Source organism: Hetaerina americana, unplaced genomic scaffold (genome assembly GCF_022747635.1).
Source record: "Hetaerina americana unplaced genomic scaffold, ioHetAmer1.1.p SCAF_9, whole genome shotgun sequence".
Lineage (NCBI taxonomy): Eukaryota > Metazoa > Arthropoda > Insecta > Odonata > Calopterygidae > Hetaerina > Hetaerina americana.
Window position 1 is genome coordinate 24411639 of NW_027287538.1, and position 14654 is coordinate 24426292.

At 40.1% G+C, this 14654-nt stretch overlaps 1 protein-coding gene across 3 annotated transcripts in view; it reads right to left on the minus strand.

Annotated features, from left to right (window-relative positions):
- MTA1-like (metastasis associated 1-like) overlaps positions 1-14654 on the minus strand; it is a 163464-nt gene that overhangs the window by 111650 nt on the left and 37160 nt on the right. For all 3 annotated transcript variants that reach the window (XM_071598153.1, XM_071598152.1, XM_071598151.1), the window contains exon 4: positions 6180-6272. In XM_071598153.1, coding sequence (XP_071454254.1) covers positions 6180-6272 — 93 coding nt within the window. The remainder of the gene's footprint in view (positions 1-6179; positions 6273-14654) is intronic.

Genomic DNA, 14654 nt, shown 5'->3' on the forward strand with positions numbered 1-14654 from the left:
TTACATTTCAGGGTCTTTAAAGATACCCTTGTCAATGTGGGTCTACTACAAATATTAAACAGTCAGTATGGCACAGCTTTTCTTTAAGGTAGCACTAAGGGGTAGCGTAAATATCGAATATGGATCGATCACCTTGGAGAGTAAGCACGACCTTCTTTAACGTAGCTAACATTCCTCGCAAGGTAGGCTTCGGTCGTTTTCCGAAGAGAGACATTCACCTTCCAACCCAATTTCTATCCAAAGTTTCCGAAGCATTCTTATCACCAAGAGAAAATTTGAAAATTACGGGGCAACTCCCTTGAACGAAGCCTGATATCCATGAGAAGCAGTGGCGCGTGAAATTATAAGTGAACGATCGAAAGCCGATCCATGTCTTCGCATTTGATTCGGGATCCGCTCGAATCAAAAGGAACGAGAGTCCAACGACAACGCATCAACATTTTTACTTGTTTTAGTTTTGATTTAGTTTAAAATCACTCATACTGCCGAGAAAATCCAAATCCTTTTGCACAATAATACAAATGCGTCCGAGCACTCTTTTTAAGTAGCTAAAATTTTCTCCGACATTTACCGAGGTAAAACTGGTCCACAAAAATAATACCACAAGGAAATGCTCGTAATTTTACAATTAATTTACAATTATCAATTCCGAACTTCTAATATTGCATGTTGAAAAGAAATGATTATTCGAAGTTGAGGTACGAATGAGTCGACTGTGTCAATAATTCGGAAATATTTAATACCTCTAAATAACCTGAATGAAAAGCAATGACAAGTCATGAAGACATGACTTATCCAAAGGCAAGATATTTATGGATAATAAACGGAAACTAAAATTAAAAATGAGGAAAATGCCGAGTTTCCGCGATGTAATAAGCTTATTGATAAAACAACATGTTTGAATTCTCACCAGACTTTCATGGCGGATAATATTTTACTATGATTAAAACTTCGAGAGTATTCCTTTTAGCGTATCCAGTGTTAATTAATATCCGCGAAGTGCATTAATGTTCGGAGGTATAGTTTAATTTTTTCGGCTCTCAATGGCTTTAAATACTTCACAGAACTTTTCTCCGTAAGACCTCTACCCTCTCGATCACTCGATATTAGCTCACAGGAGACAATTATTAAAACATTGGATGAATCAAAATATGCTGTAACGGATTGGATTTAACGGAAATATGAAATACAAAGGCTTAAGAAAGTACCATTAAATTGAGTTTTATTTTAAATTTTGTATATTAAGTTACATTTTAAATGTCATGTCCAATGCAAAAACTTTAAACAATAAAATAAAACGACCCGTAACCTCTCTTCCGGTAGCAAAGAGAGAGAAAAATATACGCAATTCGAAATACGCTTAAAAAGTGCCTAGGGGCACACAAAAAACGTGCATTTTCGTTGCAGTTCCCTAATCGATTTTTTCATGAACACAATAATTTCCTCTCAGCAGAGTACAAATGAAAAGACACAGATACTTTTTCAAATATACTTTACACCTCTGCAGACATTCAATCGCTAATTCAAAGGTGATAACTAAACATTTACCATCTGCAGTCCTGAGGGTCTTCGAAAACGCAGAGGAATAAGAATGCGAAAGATGATATGGGCCAACGCTTCTACAATACATCCGACAATCGACCCACCCCAAGTTCCGGAGAACTCCGGCGTGAGGATCCGACGGGGCTATGCCCACGGGGTCAGCCACTAGGGCCAAAAAAGGATGAGAAGGGGTGGATGGGGATCCGGCATACGCGACGGAAACCCAGATAGGATCCCCTGATGATGCTGGCTGTCCGAAACGATCCAAGGATTTCAATTCGCACAGAGAAGGCACGCGATTATTCAGTCTAGGCGCACGTTTTGGAGGCACACGCGCGCCGTAGTATTTTCCCAAATAATAAAGAAACGGCCATCAGCGCTGTCACAATTCAATGCGAAAGCGAAACCATGCCACTGTCGAAGACTAACCGGAATAACTTCAAGTTCCCAACCAACAATGCTATCATGTGCTGGTAAAACACGAATCTCATCCAGACATTAACTTTCTTAGCAGAGATAACTTACCCAAATTGTGCGTAATCCTATTCCATCATTTGGTCATAAAAATGCCATTAAATTACGACAGTTACGGTTGAAGAACCGGTAAAACCTGTCGATGGCTCGCTCGCTTGTTAACTCTTGAGACAAAAACGATCCAATTGTGCCCCGAACAAGTTATTTTGCGATGCGATTGTGTTATCGACATTTTTCTAACCACTATTTTCACTTTAAAACATTAAGAAAATTATACCGGGCCCAAAAAATGGATTTTTCGTATTTCGTGAATTCTAAATGTTACGAAGAGGCCGTAATTCTCATACGTGTTTTGGTAGCAATAATTTAATATTCAGGTGCCACGAAGACTTGAGACGCGGTTGGTGTTACCACATTTTAAATTACTGATGGAGTTTAGAAACAGTTTCGGTTCCTTTGCATTGTGCAGCGCTCGAAAAAACACTGCGATAAATGTTTAAAATAATGGAGTGAGCTCTCCGCACAAGAGGAATTTCTCAAATTATGGAAATTAGAAGAAATCGAAAAATTAATCATTTACCCCGAATAACATACGAACAAACTAGGATCAGCTTTCCGATGCATACATTTTCCTGAGCCACAGAAAAGTATCCGCAACACCACCGACATAGGTACTATGAACTAGGCAGTTGCGGCACGCCACCGTTCAAAAAGGTTTCCCGTAGCGATGTTGAATGAAGGCGCCGCTGATTGTTATGGTCCTCTGTTGGTGCCTACGCAATATGGCGGGTGGACGTAAAAAAACGGCCGGAATGTGATGGGAAAAGGGGGAGGGAAGAGAGGTTTGAGAGAGAGAAAGAGAGCCTTGGGAAGGGATGGATGAGCTTCTCAGAAAAGAAATAAAAAATAAACTTGGGGAAGAAAATATTGAGGGGAGAGGTAGGGAAGAGAGAGGCTGGGCGTCGCTGTGGAAGGGGTAAGGGGAGGCAACAATCGCGGATAGACGTCGAGACAGCTGAGCACATGGGCCCCAAGGGAAACTCGGCCGCCCTTGTAGCAGCAGCCGCGAGTGGAGCCGGAGACGTCCCACAAGCAGACGAAGGCGCGCGAGTTGGGAGGGGGGGGGGGGTCGGCAGGCGTGATCCGGTGTTCCCCGCGGGGAGAGGAAGGAAGACCGCTGATGTGCGTGGGAGAGCGGCCCCAGAGGGGGGGCGCGCACACCGTGTGTCCAAAGCGGCAATTAGCTTAAAAATAAACCAGGCGCCAATAAACTTCGCACGAAGACACTCGAGCGTAATTAACTCTTAAAAAGGAGGGAAGAGAACGTTCAGCGAGTTACGACTAAGTGAGCCACTCGACAAGGCGCTTCAGGACGGGTGCAAATACTAAATATGCCACCGCGAAAGTCGCCGCAAGGTGCAAAACAGTTGCCAACGCTCGCGGAATCCATTTTTTTGGGGCAATTCTCGCATGAGACGTAAAAGAGAGGTCACAAAGGAAGTTTATTTACGAAATTTCCAGAATTTGCACATTTTCCCGACAAAAATTAGGCGGTGAGCCAAATACATTGCTAGGTTTGTGAATTTGGCGCTTCACGTATATCGCTCATAGCATCACCCGTATAGGGAATGTGTTGGTGCAGTCTATTTTGAAAGCCTCAAGGCAAAATATAACCATTGGTCCAGAAAAGACAGAATAGCTATCATAGTTACGGAATTGCTATCGAGAAATTTTACTTTCAAAACGCTCCAATTTTCATCAAAGGACTGCTTCCTCCAAGTTTTCACAGAAAATTTGAATTACGCTGACCCTCGGTCATTTTTACTCCGAATGAGAATGCTGTTCGATTATCGATTCAATGTTGCACTACTTCGCCGTCAAATTAATTGGCATTCGAAAATATACCCGAGGAAACTACCCGAAAATATTTTAATAATTCCCAGGGAAATACTTTTGAATCTCGGAGTCCCATCAGGTTGAATAAATATCATACGAATCTAAACATATACGTGCATACATAGAATTTAGTAAGAGTGGACGCGATTTGCGATTAATGAGTTAAGTCCACATCGAGTTTGCAGAACGCTTTGACAACATCGAGCCATCAAACGTGTGTTGTCTTTCAACGACGGAGAAATTACATCAACAACTGAATGCGGGTAAGGACTATACCTGATATTCTGGGGGAAAATGACAGGAAAAAATTAAAAGTAAGATTTCAAATCATTTGCTTGCCGGACAAGCAAATGATTTTTATATAACGTGAAGTAATCGTCTCAGTGGATCAATTTTTATCAGGATAAACTAATATAAAAAACCAGGGTTATTCCTATTCGTTAATTTTTTCACATTTGACTACATAAACCTTTCGACGTTTTGATTGATAGCTAAACATAATAAAAGACGTGATAATGAGAAACTGCTGAAATCGTAGTATACAAGTATGTATTCCTTCTTCGCCACCGTGTAAGGAACCGCCCGGAAAAGAAGCCCGAAGGGAACGGGGAGGGGGTTGGGGATGGACCAAGTCAGACACTAAGAGGTTGGAAATTTTGGACGCCGTGAAGTTTGTTTCCACCATAAGCTACACAATTACATAATTTGTAGTTTAGTTGATAATACACTGTGATGAGTAAAAATTCCAAAGAGCCTGAAAAGTTACCGTTAGAAAAATGGCGACTTTGGCGAAATGACGGAAAATGGAGATTTTATGGCGACTACTGCACCAACTATTCTCTTGGCCTCCCACGGCCGAGGGTACGTAAACTGAATACAGTCCTGGGACCTGAGGTAATTAAAAAACCTTTTTACAAGTGATATCGGTTAAATTTTCGAACGTTAATAGGAATTACATTTAGAAGATATAGTTATCACTATCCCCTCTATCACGGTCTTAAATAACCCATTTCCGATCAATATGCTTTGCATCCACTTTTTCTCACCATACCAAGTACTTCCTCATTTGTTTTCCTTTCAGTTCACTTCACTTTTCGCATCCTTCTCCACACCCACATTTCAAAAGTCTCCAATCTAATTAAATTCCAAAGAAACTGCGGGAGATGCCGCAACAGTAACTTTTAACGGAGTCATCCGCTAATGTGCATTTTAATGCAACAATTTCAGAGCGTAAAAATCATTCGCCTTGACTGGGACTCGAACCCAGATCCCTCAATATCCGGTCGAGTGCTTTAGCCACTTAAGCTACCGAGGCGTCCTCTTATCTCTCTCCAATCTAAGGTTATCACCCTGCTTCAAAGACCATGTTTCTCCGCCATACCAAACCACACTCCAAATCAAAGTTTTAAGGAGTATTTACTAAACATCCCCGACGTTCCTGACATCAATTACCCCCTTTGTTACCCTTCTCTGCCAAATATCATTCTTCGTCTTATATCCCTATTACTTCGACCATGTTGGTCCAAAACCCTTCCGATATAAGTTAACTGATCCACCTGCTCATGTCTATGACCTATTTTAATATTTAAATTAGCCATTATCTTTCTCGAAAACCTCATAACCTTAGTTTTGCTTATATTAACTCTTAGTCAACACCTATTACAGTGACTATACAATAACGCTCATCAATGCTTGCAACCCCCTGGCTGACTGAGAAACTTAAGTGAAACCTTCCGCTAACGTAAGTTATATACAAATATAAGTAGAAATAGCAATGAATCAATAATATAACCACATTATGATTCATGCTAGCCAACGCTATCACAACATGGAAATTTGGAGCAACATTTCAACACTTTTTCGTTTAAAATAGCATTTTAATCAAATTTTTAGATTTTAGGGTCGTCGAAATTCGTGAACGTCTCATATGAGAATGTGAAAACGGAAGAAGTCAGATGTGTAAGTCTAAATAAGACCGCCAAAGACCGTGGACGTATTTTATAGAGGGCCCAATCACAAGAGTTAATATGAGAACCGAGTGACCATAGGAGTAGGAGGCATCGGGCGGATGCAGACGACTCATGGTGTATCGAAGTAAAACAAAACATTCGGTCCACCATATTTCCTCCGAAATCAACCTTCGAATTTCTCGAAATCCAAAGAGACACCAAATAATATGGCCCGGGAGAACGGTGACACCGGACTCGGGAGTCCCTTGCGAATGGGGGGGAGAAAGGGAGATGGGCCTGAATCGAGCGTTTACTCACCAGCAATAGCGTCAGCGTCGTCTGTAGAAGAGGGAGCCTTGAGCCACATTTTCTTGAGCTTGACAGCGACGGGTGATTCTTCAGACGCAGCCACTGCAAAGAAAAGGGCGAAATTTAGAATTTTGCAAGGAACATTAAAAAAGTAAAGAAAAGGGCATATCTATAAAAACAATACGTGAATATGCTAGGGTATCATCATACGTATTATCACATTTTTATACGAAGTAGAACGGAGGAGTGGACAGTATGGAAGAAATGAACGTTTTATTTCCTCGTTTTTCTTACTACTTTGCATTCAGTTTCCTTAGATAGGTTTAGAAGTGTACATAGTTTTGAGCCAAGGGATGATAATAATTAATTCAATGTCAAGTAAAAAACATTTGACAGATAGTCGATAGAAAATTTGAACACGAGTTGAAAGCAGACAGTTATTGACGAGACGCGCGAGCGCAGATCGCAATCGGTATTTAAATATATGCGCAATACACAGCTGCAAACGTCGATGAAACCTAAAACTTCAACTAATTAACACTACAAAAAAATGTAATAACACTTAGAGATAATGTTTGGGAAACACGGTTCTTACGCCACTTTGAACACTACCGTCCACAGGGCACGTTACCCAAATGTCTATATTTGTATTCAAACAATATACGTCGGAATATATTTTAGAACGGATACTGTGTATGATCAGCGTACTCTGTTGTTAATGAAACTAAATTACAATAATTAACCGTTATCGCTAATGAACTGCATCTCAATTATGAATGTGTGTACTAATCATTAAACTGTTTAAACATTCAGCGTCTAATTTTCGTTATTACCGCAGAATACCTCACTGAAAGAGCGCCACGTAGGCAACACTCACCTACGATTTTTTTACTCCGTAGTTGGCGTTATTCAAAAGCAATGATGACTTTACATAGTTGCCAGTAGACAGATAATATAGGAGTGTTATTTAAAAACTTTTGAGGTACACCGTATTTGAAAAAATTTAAGTCAAAACTATTGACACTTTATTAATAATTAATATTAATAAGTAATAATTACTAAAGTAAAGATGAAAAATATAAACGAAAATAATCTTAACATGCGCATTTTGTACACATAAAATAATGGCGAAATATCAGACCCTAATCAATACCTATATTCCATGTAGATATTTAATAAAATACATGGCAATGTAAGGCAAAAATCACAACTAAACATGACCCTGGAGCGAAATTCCAAAAAACGTATGCGCGCCCAACGCTGACGCAAAGCTTATTAAACGATTACAAGCCGGAACCTCCTCGGATCACTATGACTTTCGAAATAGACTGCATAAAATTTAAAGACACATTAATCATTTGGTTTTGCTCTAAAATTTCGAAATGTTTACGCTAAATGTCACGGTAAAGAAATAATTTTTCACCGTAGTTATTACATGTGAATGAATTTTGTTTTGCAGAAATAAATGGAAATGTGACAACATTAAATATTAACTTGGTTGAAGACCAGCAAGAGTCACTAAAATAAAATTTGCCGTAGCAAGGGATCACAAACATCTATCCATAATTTTAAGCTAGAAATTAAGAATATTTAAATATTCTTTCTACCAAAAGGATTCTGGTGTAGCATTTTCTTACCAAGAGACATTGGGAACCAAAATGAAGACAGCAGTATTTTTGTATTGAACATACGGATTAAAATTGTTATGTTTCTACTATCTAGCTGGGACCTATTTTGACGATTAGGAAGCGCTACATTAACGATGACACACGCAGAATTAATTCACTCAGTCTGCCATTTTAACCATTCTTGTCCCCTACGAAGTACTAACCCTCAATGAAGCAATACACTTGACGCACAGACTTTAATAAACACCACTTAATTAATTACTATTATCATAGAGCAATGAAGCTGCGGTGAGCCAGTGAAAAAAGCATGACTATCGTAGAGACTAGATCGAACTTCATCCTTGCCACCCATTAAAATCCTCCAGTTTTTTCAGAATTATTTTTCTTAGTGGTGATTTCACACAACTTCCCAAAGCCTGGCTATTTCCATATGCATACATTCATCGAACAATTTAAATAAACACGAGAGCATCCATGGAATATCAACGGTGCGGGTATTATTTTATCTAGTCGATCAAAGCACAGATAGCCACTGGATTCTCGCCAATAGGAAAACCGACATTGGGCCTTGAAAATGAAAAAAAGGTGCATCTTTAAAAGTGAGAAATACCGCTGGTTGCTTGCTATTTAATTCACTTATTTCTTGCTTGCCTCTGTTGTTCTTTATAGATTTACAGAGATATAGGCAATGGGAAAAGATCATGAATACCGTCATGGTTGATGCGAAATATTTTTTGGGACAGCTGAAACCCTCTCTCTACATGGTAAACTCGAGATAAAGAACCGCAAATAATTTGATTAGATAATCAACATAGGATATTAACAGTTATAACTATGGAAAGAACTAAGTTTCTAGAATGTAATTTGGAAGTTGAGAGGAAGTTAACACCATGATCAACGTGAACCCAGATGCTGACACGCAATTTTGATTTTTAACAACTCCCGTTTTGCACAGTATCCTTCCAACAAAAAGAGTACTAGCTTCCAACAAATTGAACTCATATTCCCGACTGCTACAAAGGTAGGCGCAAGGACTCGATGCCAAACACACATGTGGGAACGTGTGGTGCGTGGGGTGAGATTTGAGACTGGTAAATCACTACTTCCCCCCGTGCCCAGGGGATAGAGATGACGGGTATTACGGGATGAGAGGCGACTTGTCGAGCGATTCCGATCCAAGTGCCACGGGAAGGCTTAAATGACACGCGGCGATCGGTTCGCGGGGGAAGCGAGTAAAGAGAATTGGCAAATGAGCAGACTATGCGTAATTGGGGGAGGATTATGGCGAGCAAGATGAGGTGGAACTGACAGGCCCGCACAATTGACGACGCGAGACAATCCGTATCAGGTTTCATGGGGAATTCATCCGCTCCGCGGAAATTAGCCTATTGAAGAGGCACTTAGAAAATGAGAAAGAATTCGTTACTGCCGAGTCACAGCTCCCGTACGCAAGGATAAAAAAAAACTCTTGTTTCCTCAATGGTTAGACCACCACCGTTACTAATCGCGACTGACAACAAGCTGTCGCCGTGTTTACTAACGTCACTTAGTGGGGTGACACCAGCTGCGAAATCACAATAGCCCTTTAACTCATTTCAAACTGCTGGGAAAATGCTATTTTACTACCGGTTTCTCGAATCCACACAAGACAACGTAAGGTACAGACAGACTAGACAGCTAATAGCTACACAGCGTAGTACGATAATGTTGCGGTATAACATCCACACTGCATCTCTTATTTTCAATTTTTTCAGTTAAAACTGCAGAGTTATTGCGTTGTTCCGAATGTTCAAATTATACGTCCTTGGAACTTTTACACCGAAACCGTTAAACTTACGAATTTCACTGAGAAAATTTTCATTTTAGAGACCAATTGAACAAATATCTTAAGTGGTATTTGGTGCGCCAATTTCATTAAAAAAATTACGTGCAAAAACAGTCAGGTTAAGAAAATAATAATTCCTCGCAATTAAGGTATTCTTGAGTGGACAAGTAAATTACTTAACCCTTGTGATTCGCGAGGAAAAAATCAACCATCTGAATTTTCATACTAACAAAGCAAAGGCACATTTTCTGAATATATTTCTAGCAAAATTACAAAATATCCTGGGTATTTTATTATGTTTCCAGACACCCTCGAGTCTATTCTTAATTTAAAATTTTCCTGCTTTCAATATTCGTCCACACTTAATGCATCCCTGACTCAGTGGACAAAGGAATGTAAAACTGGCTGAAAATGCCATAATATCCAGTATACATCTGTGTAACACCCCGTAATGTGCTTGGCTCTTTACTGGCATTTGTATCAATTTTTACACCAAGCATACATTAAAGTGAACATTGGCAGCCAGTGGAAGAAGTTTAAAACCGAGCTTAATTTTGAAAATGATTGTTTACATGTTGGTGATTGCTCAAGCACCTCATAATACAATTGGTTTAAGTAATTATTTGGTCGAGAATGTTTCGCTAGTAAATCTACCATTCCCCTAGAACTTGCCTCTCTTTTCTTTATTCCCCTGAGATTTCCCCGCATTCCAAATTCTGTATATCTCGTTTTCATCATGTTTACCAACTGCGTAAACCTATCCCAGGGACGTATAACAACCGAACAACCTCTTTCACTTCGCCGACAGCAGACAGCAATTCAATGCCCTCGCAGCAACAGCTTTCAACGGCAGACCATAGCAATGAACGCGACCGTGGCTGTGAAAAGGTGCTGTTGAAACTCTCTGCGTGGCTGGATATGCAAAAAGAACGGATCGGTCCGGTGGAAAAGAAAAATCCGATGGCGAATCCCAGATAGATAAAGGACGTCCGTCAGTCCATTTGATAGCCGAATTCGCGAGGAGGAAATGGCGAGGGGGGTGACCGACAACACACATACGCACCATACGCCTCCTGCCAGCGAATGACGACACAGTTTACCCGCGTGAGAGCGCCCGCGAGCAAAAAGAAAAATAAAATGGCAAGTGTAGGGAAATCGCAGAGAAGAGCGAGCAAAAATACAGCGACCACTCAGATCCTGTTATACTACTCCTCGCCTCGGCAATTGTTTTGACTTTTGCAAATCCATTTCGCCAGAATTTATGGCTTCATATTTAATGGCTTCTGCCGCTCCGAGGTCAGGTAGCAACAAGTATTCACCAACTGCCGCTTCTGCTGCTCTCCATTCACGAGAGGCCCCGTAAAATGCTTCACTATCGCCGGTCGATGCTTGCTGTTTTTTTTATTATTTCGACATATGGAGAGAGGGATATGGATTGAGATTCAAACGACAGCAGAGAGGCGGAAAGGAAATCTTGACCGCAATACTCAATCAAATCAGAGCACAGGCTAAGTGTTTACCAAAAAGAGGGAGGCTTGCATAAGCTCACTCTTCCTCATCACCCTACATTTGAATATCGACGGGTGAGGGAATACGCCGACTTCGTGGACACGTAAACAGGCTAAAATCCACACCACCCCTGCTCGGCTGACGCGTTATTTTCCGCAATCGGAGTGTCGGGCTTATGATTTTGCTTTTAATACCTTCAGGGGGTAGGGGGAAGTTTAGCCCTATCGCCCTTTAACTCAACTTATGCGACATGGAATTCCGATAGGAGAACAGGGTTACCGTATGCATAGATATGCCGAAACATTGCAGTAACAATCGCTAAAATTTGATTGGAGTTCTATTTCTCCAATAAGAGAGAAAAATTAATGCATAATATGACACGTAAAAATTAAAAATCTCAAATATAAATCTAGGTTTAAAAGGAGATCCGAATAAAAATTGAAAATATATTTCTGCAGTCACCGTAGTGCATAATAAACAGCGAGACATGTGCCGTAGCGCAAATCTGATGTACATGAACCTTTATAGCGGAGTCCAAGCGATTTTCAACGCATTATTCACTAACTCAAGATTTTCTTAATAAAGCGGTAGTCATAAACGGCATTTAAAATATTAGAAATTCATGGTTTTGTACGTGTAAAATTGACAGCAAATGTCACAGTAAGACTCATACTTCAAGACGAGCGGATAAGAATCAGAAGAGCAAGATTTCTCCTTGCTTAACTTTTAGTGTGTAGGACGAAATATTAAATTAGAGTCGGGGAGGTGTAAAAGGTTGAATAAGTTTAAAATTAAGTTCTGGGAGATAAATTTGTCTGGAGAACAGAGACATTGAAAATGCAGTTCTTTCAGTTCTCTTGAATGAGTCTATAACTTCAACTTTGTGACATGAACAAACGGATAGACCCGAGTTTAGATCACGTCTGCATTAATCTGTCAAAGTGAAAACATAAAATATATTTAAAATAGCGAAAGTGATAGCGGGTGCCAGGTGGTTACTAACTACGGACTGGCCGCGACAAAGGAAGGAAAATGTTTCCTCGAGGCTCTCCACACCGAATTATTCATATCAAGTCGCAATTTCTTCAATCTTGAAATGGAACGGATTGTCGCTCCCATTTTTGTTCCATTGTTCCAGAACACGGGACCTATTTCACATAACTGCTTTCGCACAATCTCAATTGAATTCGCCAATTGAAACCAAGTAAAACTCCAGAGAAATTGAAGAAGTTTCCGACACCGTGACCAACTGGATCTACACTCGTTCCTAGATACACGCACACACATATACCTTGATGGTCATGTCTACAACTTTCTCAATAAAGGCGAATCACTGAAGGTAAATGGCTTAAATCGCAATGAATCCCAATATCCCTCACTTAATCTCTCCTTTTTACAACTCATTTCGTCTATTTCTACACATCATTTGTTATAAATGGTATTCTTTGGTCAAATGACCGAAACAGCCCCGCCTCCCTACTGTTGGCTCTAAGCACAATTTTCTTCTCAAAACATCATTACTGCCCAATTGCGAAGTACCGAGAAAATGAAACGGCATTTCAACGCCTTCTTAGATTAGTGCATTTATAAAGACAAGCTTTTGAATGAGATCTAGTGAGAGTGAATAATCAAGTGGGTGTAAAATGTTACAGCGTGGCTAGAGGTAACAAACATGCATTATTATAACAATGGTAACATTGAAATACATTAGACGGAATTAAAAGAGGCGCACTTCTTTACAGCCATTAAATTACTTTCTCAGAAATGTACGAATTTATTTTGTGTCCATAAATCATTTATTCATTCTCTTACCAATCAATCAACTCGTTTATCTATTAACCATCAGTTTTTCAAAAACTTTCAGAAATCTTCCGCAACTTACTAGAATTTTTCGTCAGGGAGATTTGCAGAATTCCCTTTTTCCACGTTTCCGGGTTTACATCCATCTTGTAACTGCTAATAACCTCTACAGGCGAGATAATTGTGAATGATAAATATTGAGCAAATACCTAGAACCATTTTTTTTCTTCAAAATTTTACTTCCGTACGGTAACACGTACAATTAAGCTTACATGGGGAATGTTGCTACACGACTCAACCAACCAAAATATGCTGAGTCAGTTTAACCACTTCGTGGAGCTTGAAGGGTCGTGGTACTTAGCCGGGTAAAATATTCGGCTACTGACCGGAAGGCTTGGGTCCAAACCTGGGCGATTCAGGTTCACCCTACCTAGGTGCTTTTTGGGTATGCTTGGGCTTTATATCTTCCTGGGGAACCGACGGCGGCACAGCAAAAATGAACTGGTACCCCTTCCCTCAATCCCTTTGTTTCTTTCGCCGTAGAGATTAGAAATATTTGAGCTCCACCTTCACTTATAATAGCAGTTTTTATGGGAGTCGACCTACACCTAAAGTCATTTGCGCCATTACGGATGGATGGGAAAGGAAGGGCGGAGAGAAACCCGGCGTAGGCATTAGCCTACACTTGCGAAAGGCGCCAAGGGGTCCGCAGTTTAACGTCCCATCCGACGGACGTCGTACTCACTCAAAGTCGTCTCCACAAAGCACTTCAAGTAGGGATCGGGATACCTCTGACCTTCACTTATCAAATGAGTCTTCCGCTACATTACGGGGGTATGGGCGAAGGCATCAATCGTAAATATTTCCACGTAGGATAAAACACTCGCACTACATATAATGCACAGCCCCCGTACTATTGCTAACCCGAACAACAAATCAAAATAAAAAAATGGATAGGGAAGATGGTGAGAATGAATGGAGAGAAGGGTGATATGAAATATTTATTCCATCAGGTAACCCTGAATAGACGATTCCATCAAAATTCAGCAGACCAAGGATGATTATTAGAACAAAATTGATCAAATTTATGAGGGGAAAACTTATAAATGTAGCTGAGAAAAAGTGATCATTACACGGTAAGTCGAAAAAAGTCGAATATATAGCGATATCTAATGATCGATATGTTATTATTGATATATTCGTGGTATTAGGGTGAAAAGCGTGAGACGCAAATTTTGATTGAACGCCTCAGTATTTTGGCTGAGGGAATCTAAGTTTTAAATGCCGTCAGAAGTAGATATTACTGAAATACTGCTTCCGGGAATCGCATCCACGCCCAAGGGGTGTAAAGGAACTGAACTAGAGAAGGATAAATACGATACGACTCATTTGAAAAATGATTTTAGTATACCTATCATTTTTAAGGGCTGATAATAATTCATATGATTTCGATTCATTTTAGTTCGATCGGGAGAGTTTCCGACCATTTGGCATCATCTAACACACGTAAATTGCAGAATCAAAAACCACTCGAGCAAACCCCCCGACTTGCCCTTTGAGCCACCATCGCATATATCGATTCTACTTATTCCTTGATTCGATTTCTAATAGATAACTCAATTCAATCAACTTCTAAAGATTAATTTTCCACCACCATAATGCATATAACCTATCCGAATAAAATGATTTTTTCGAGTGTACGCAGGGAAGACAGACACACGG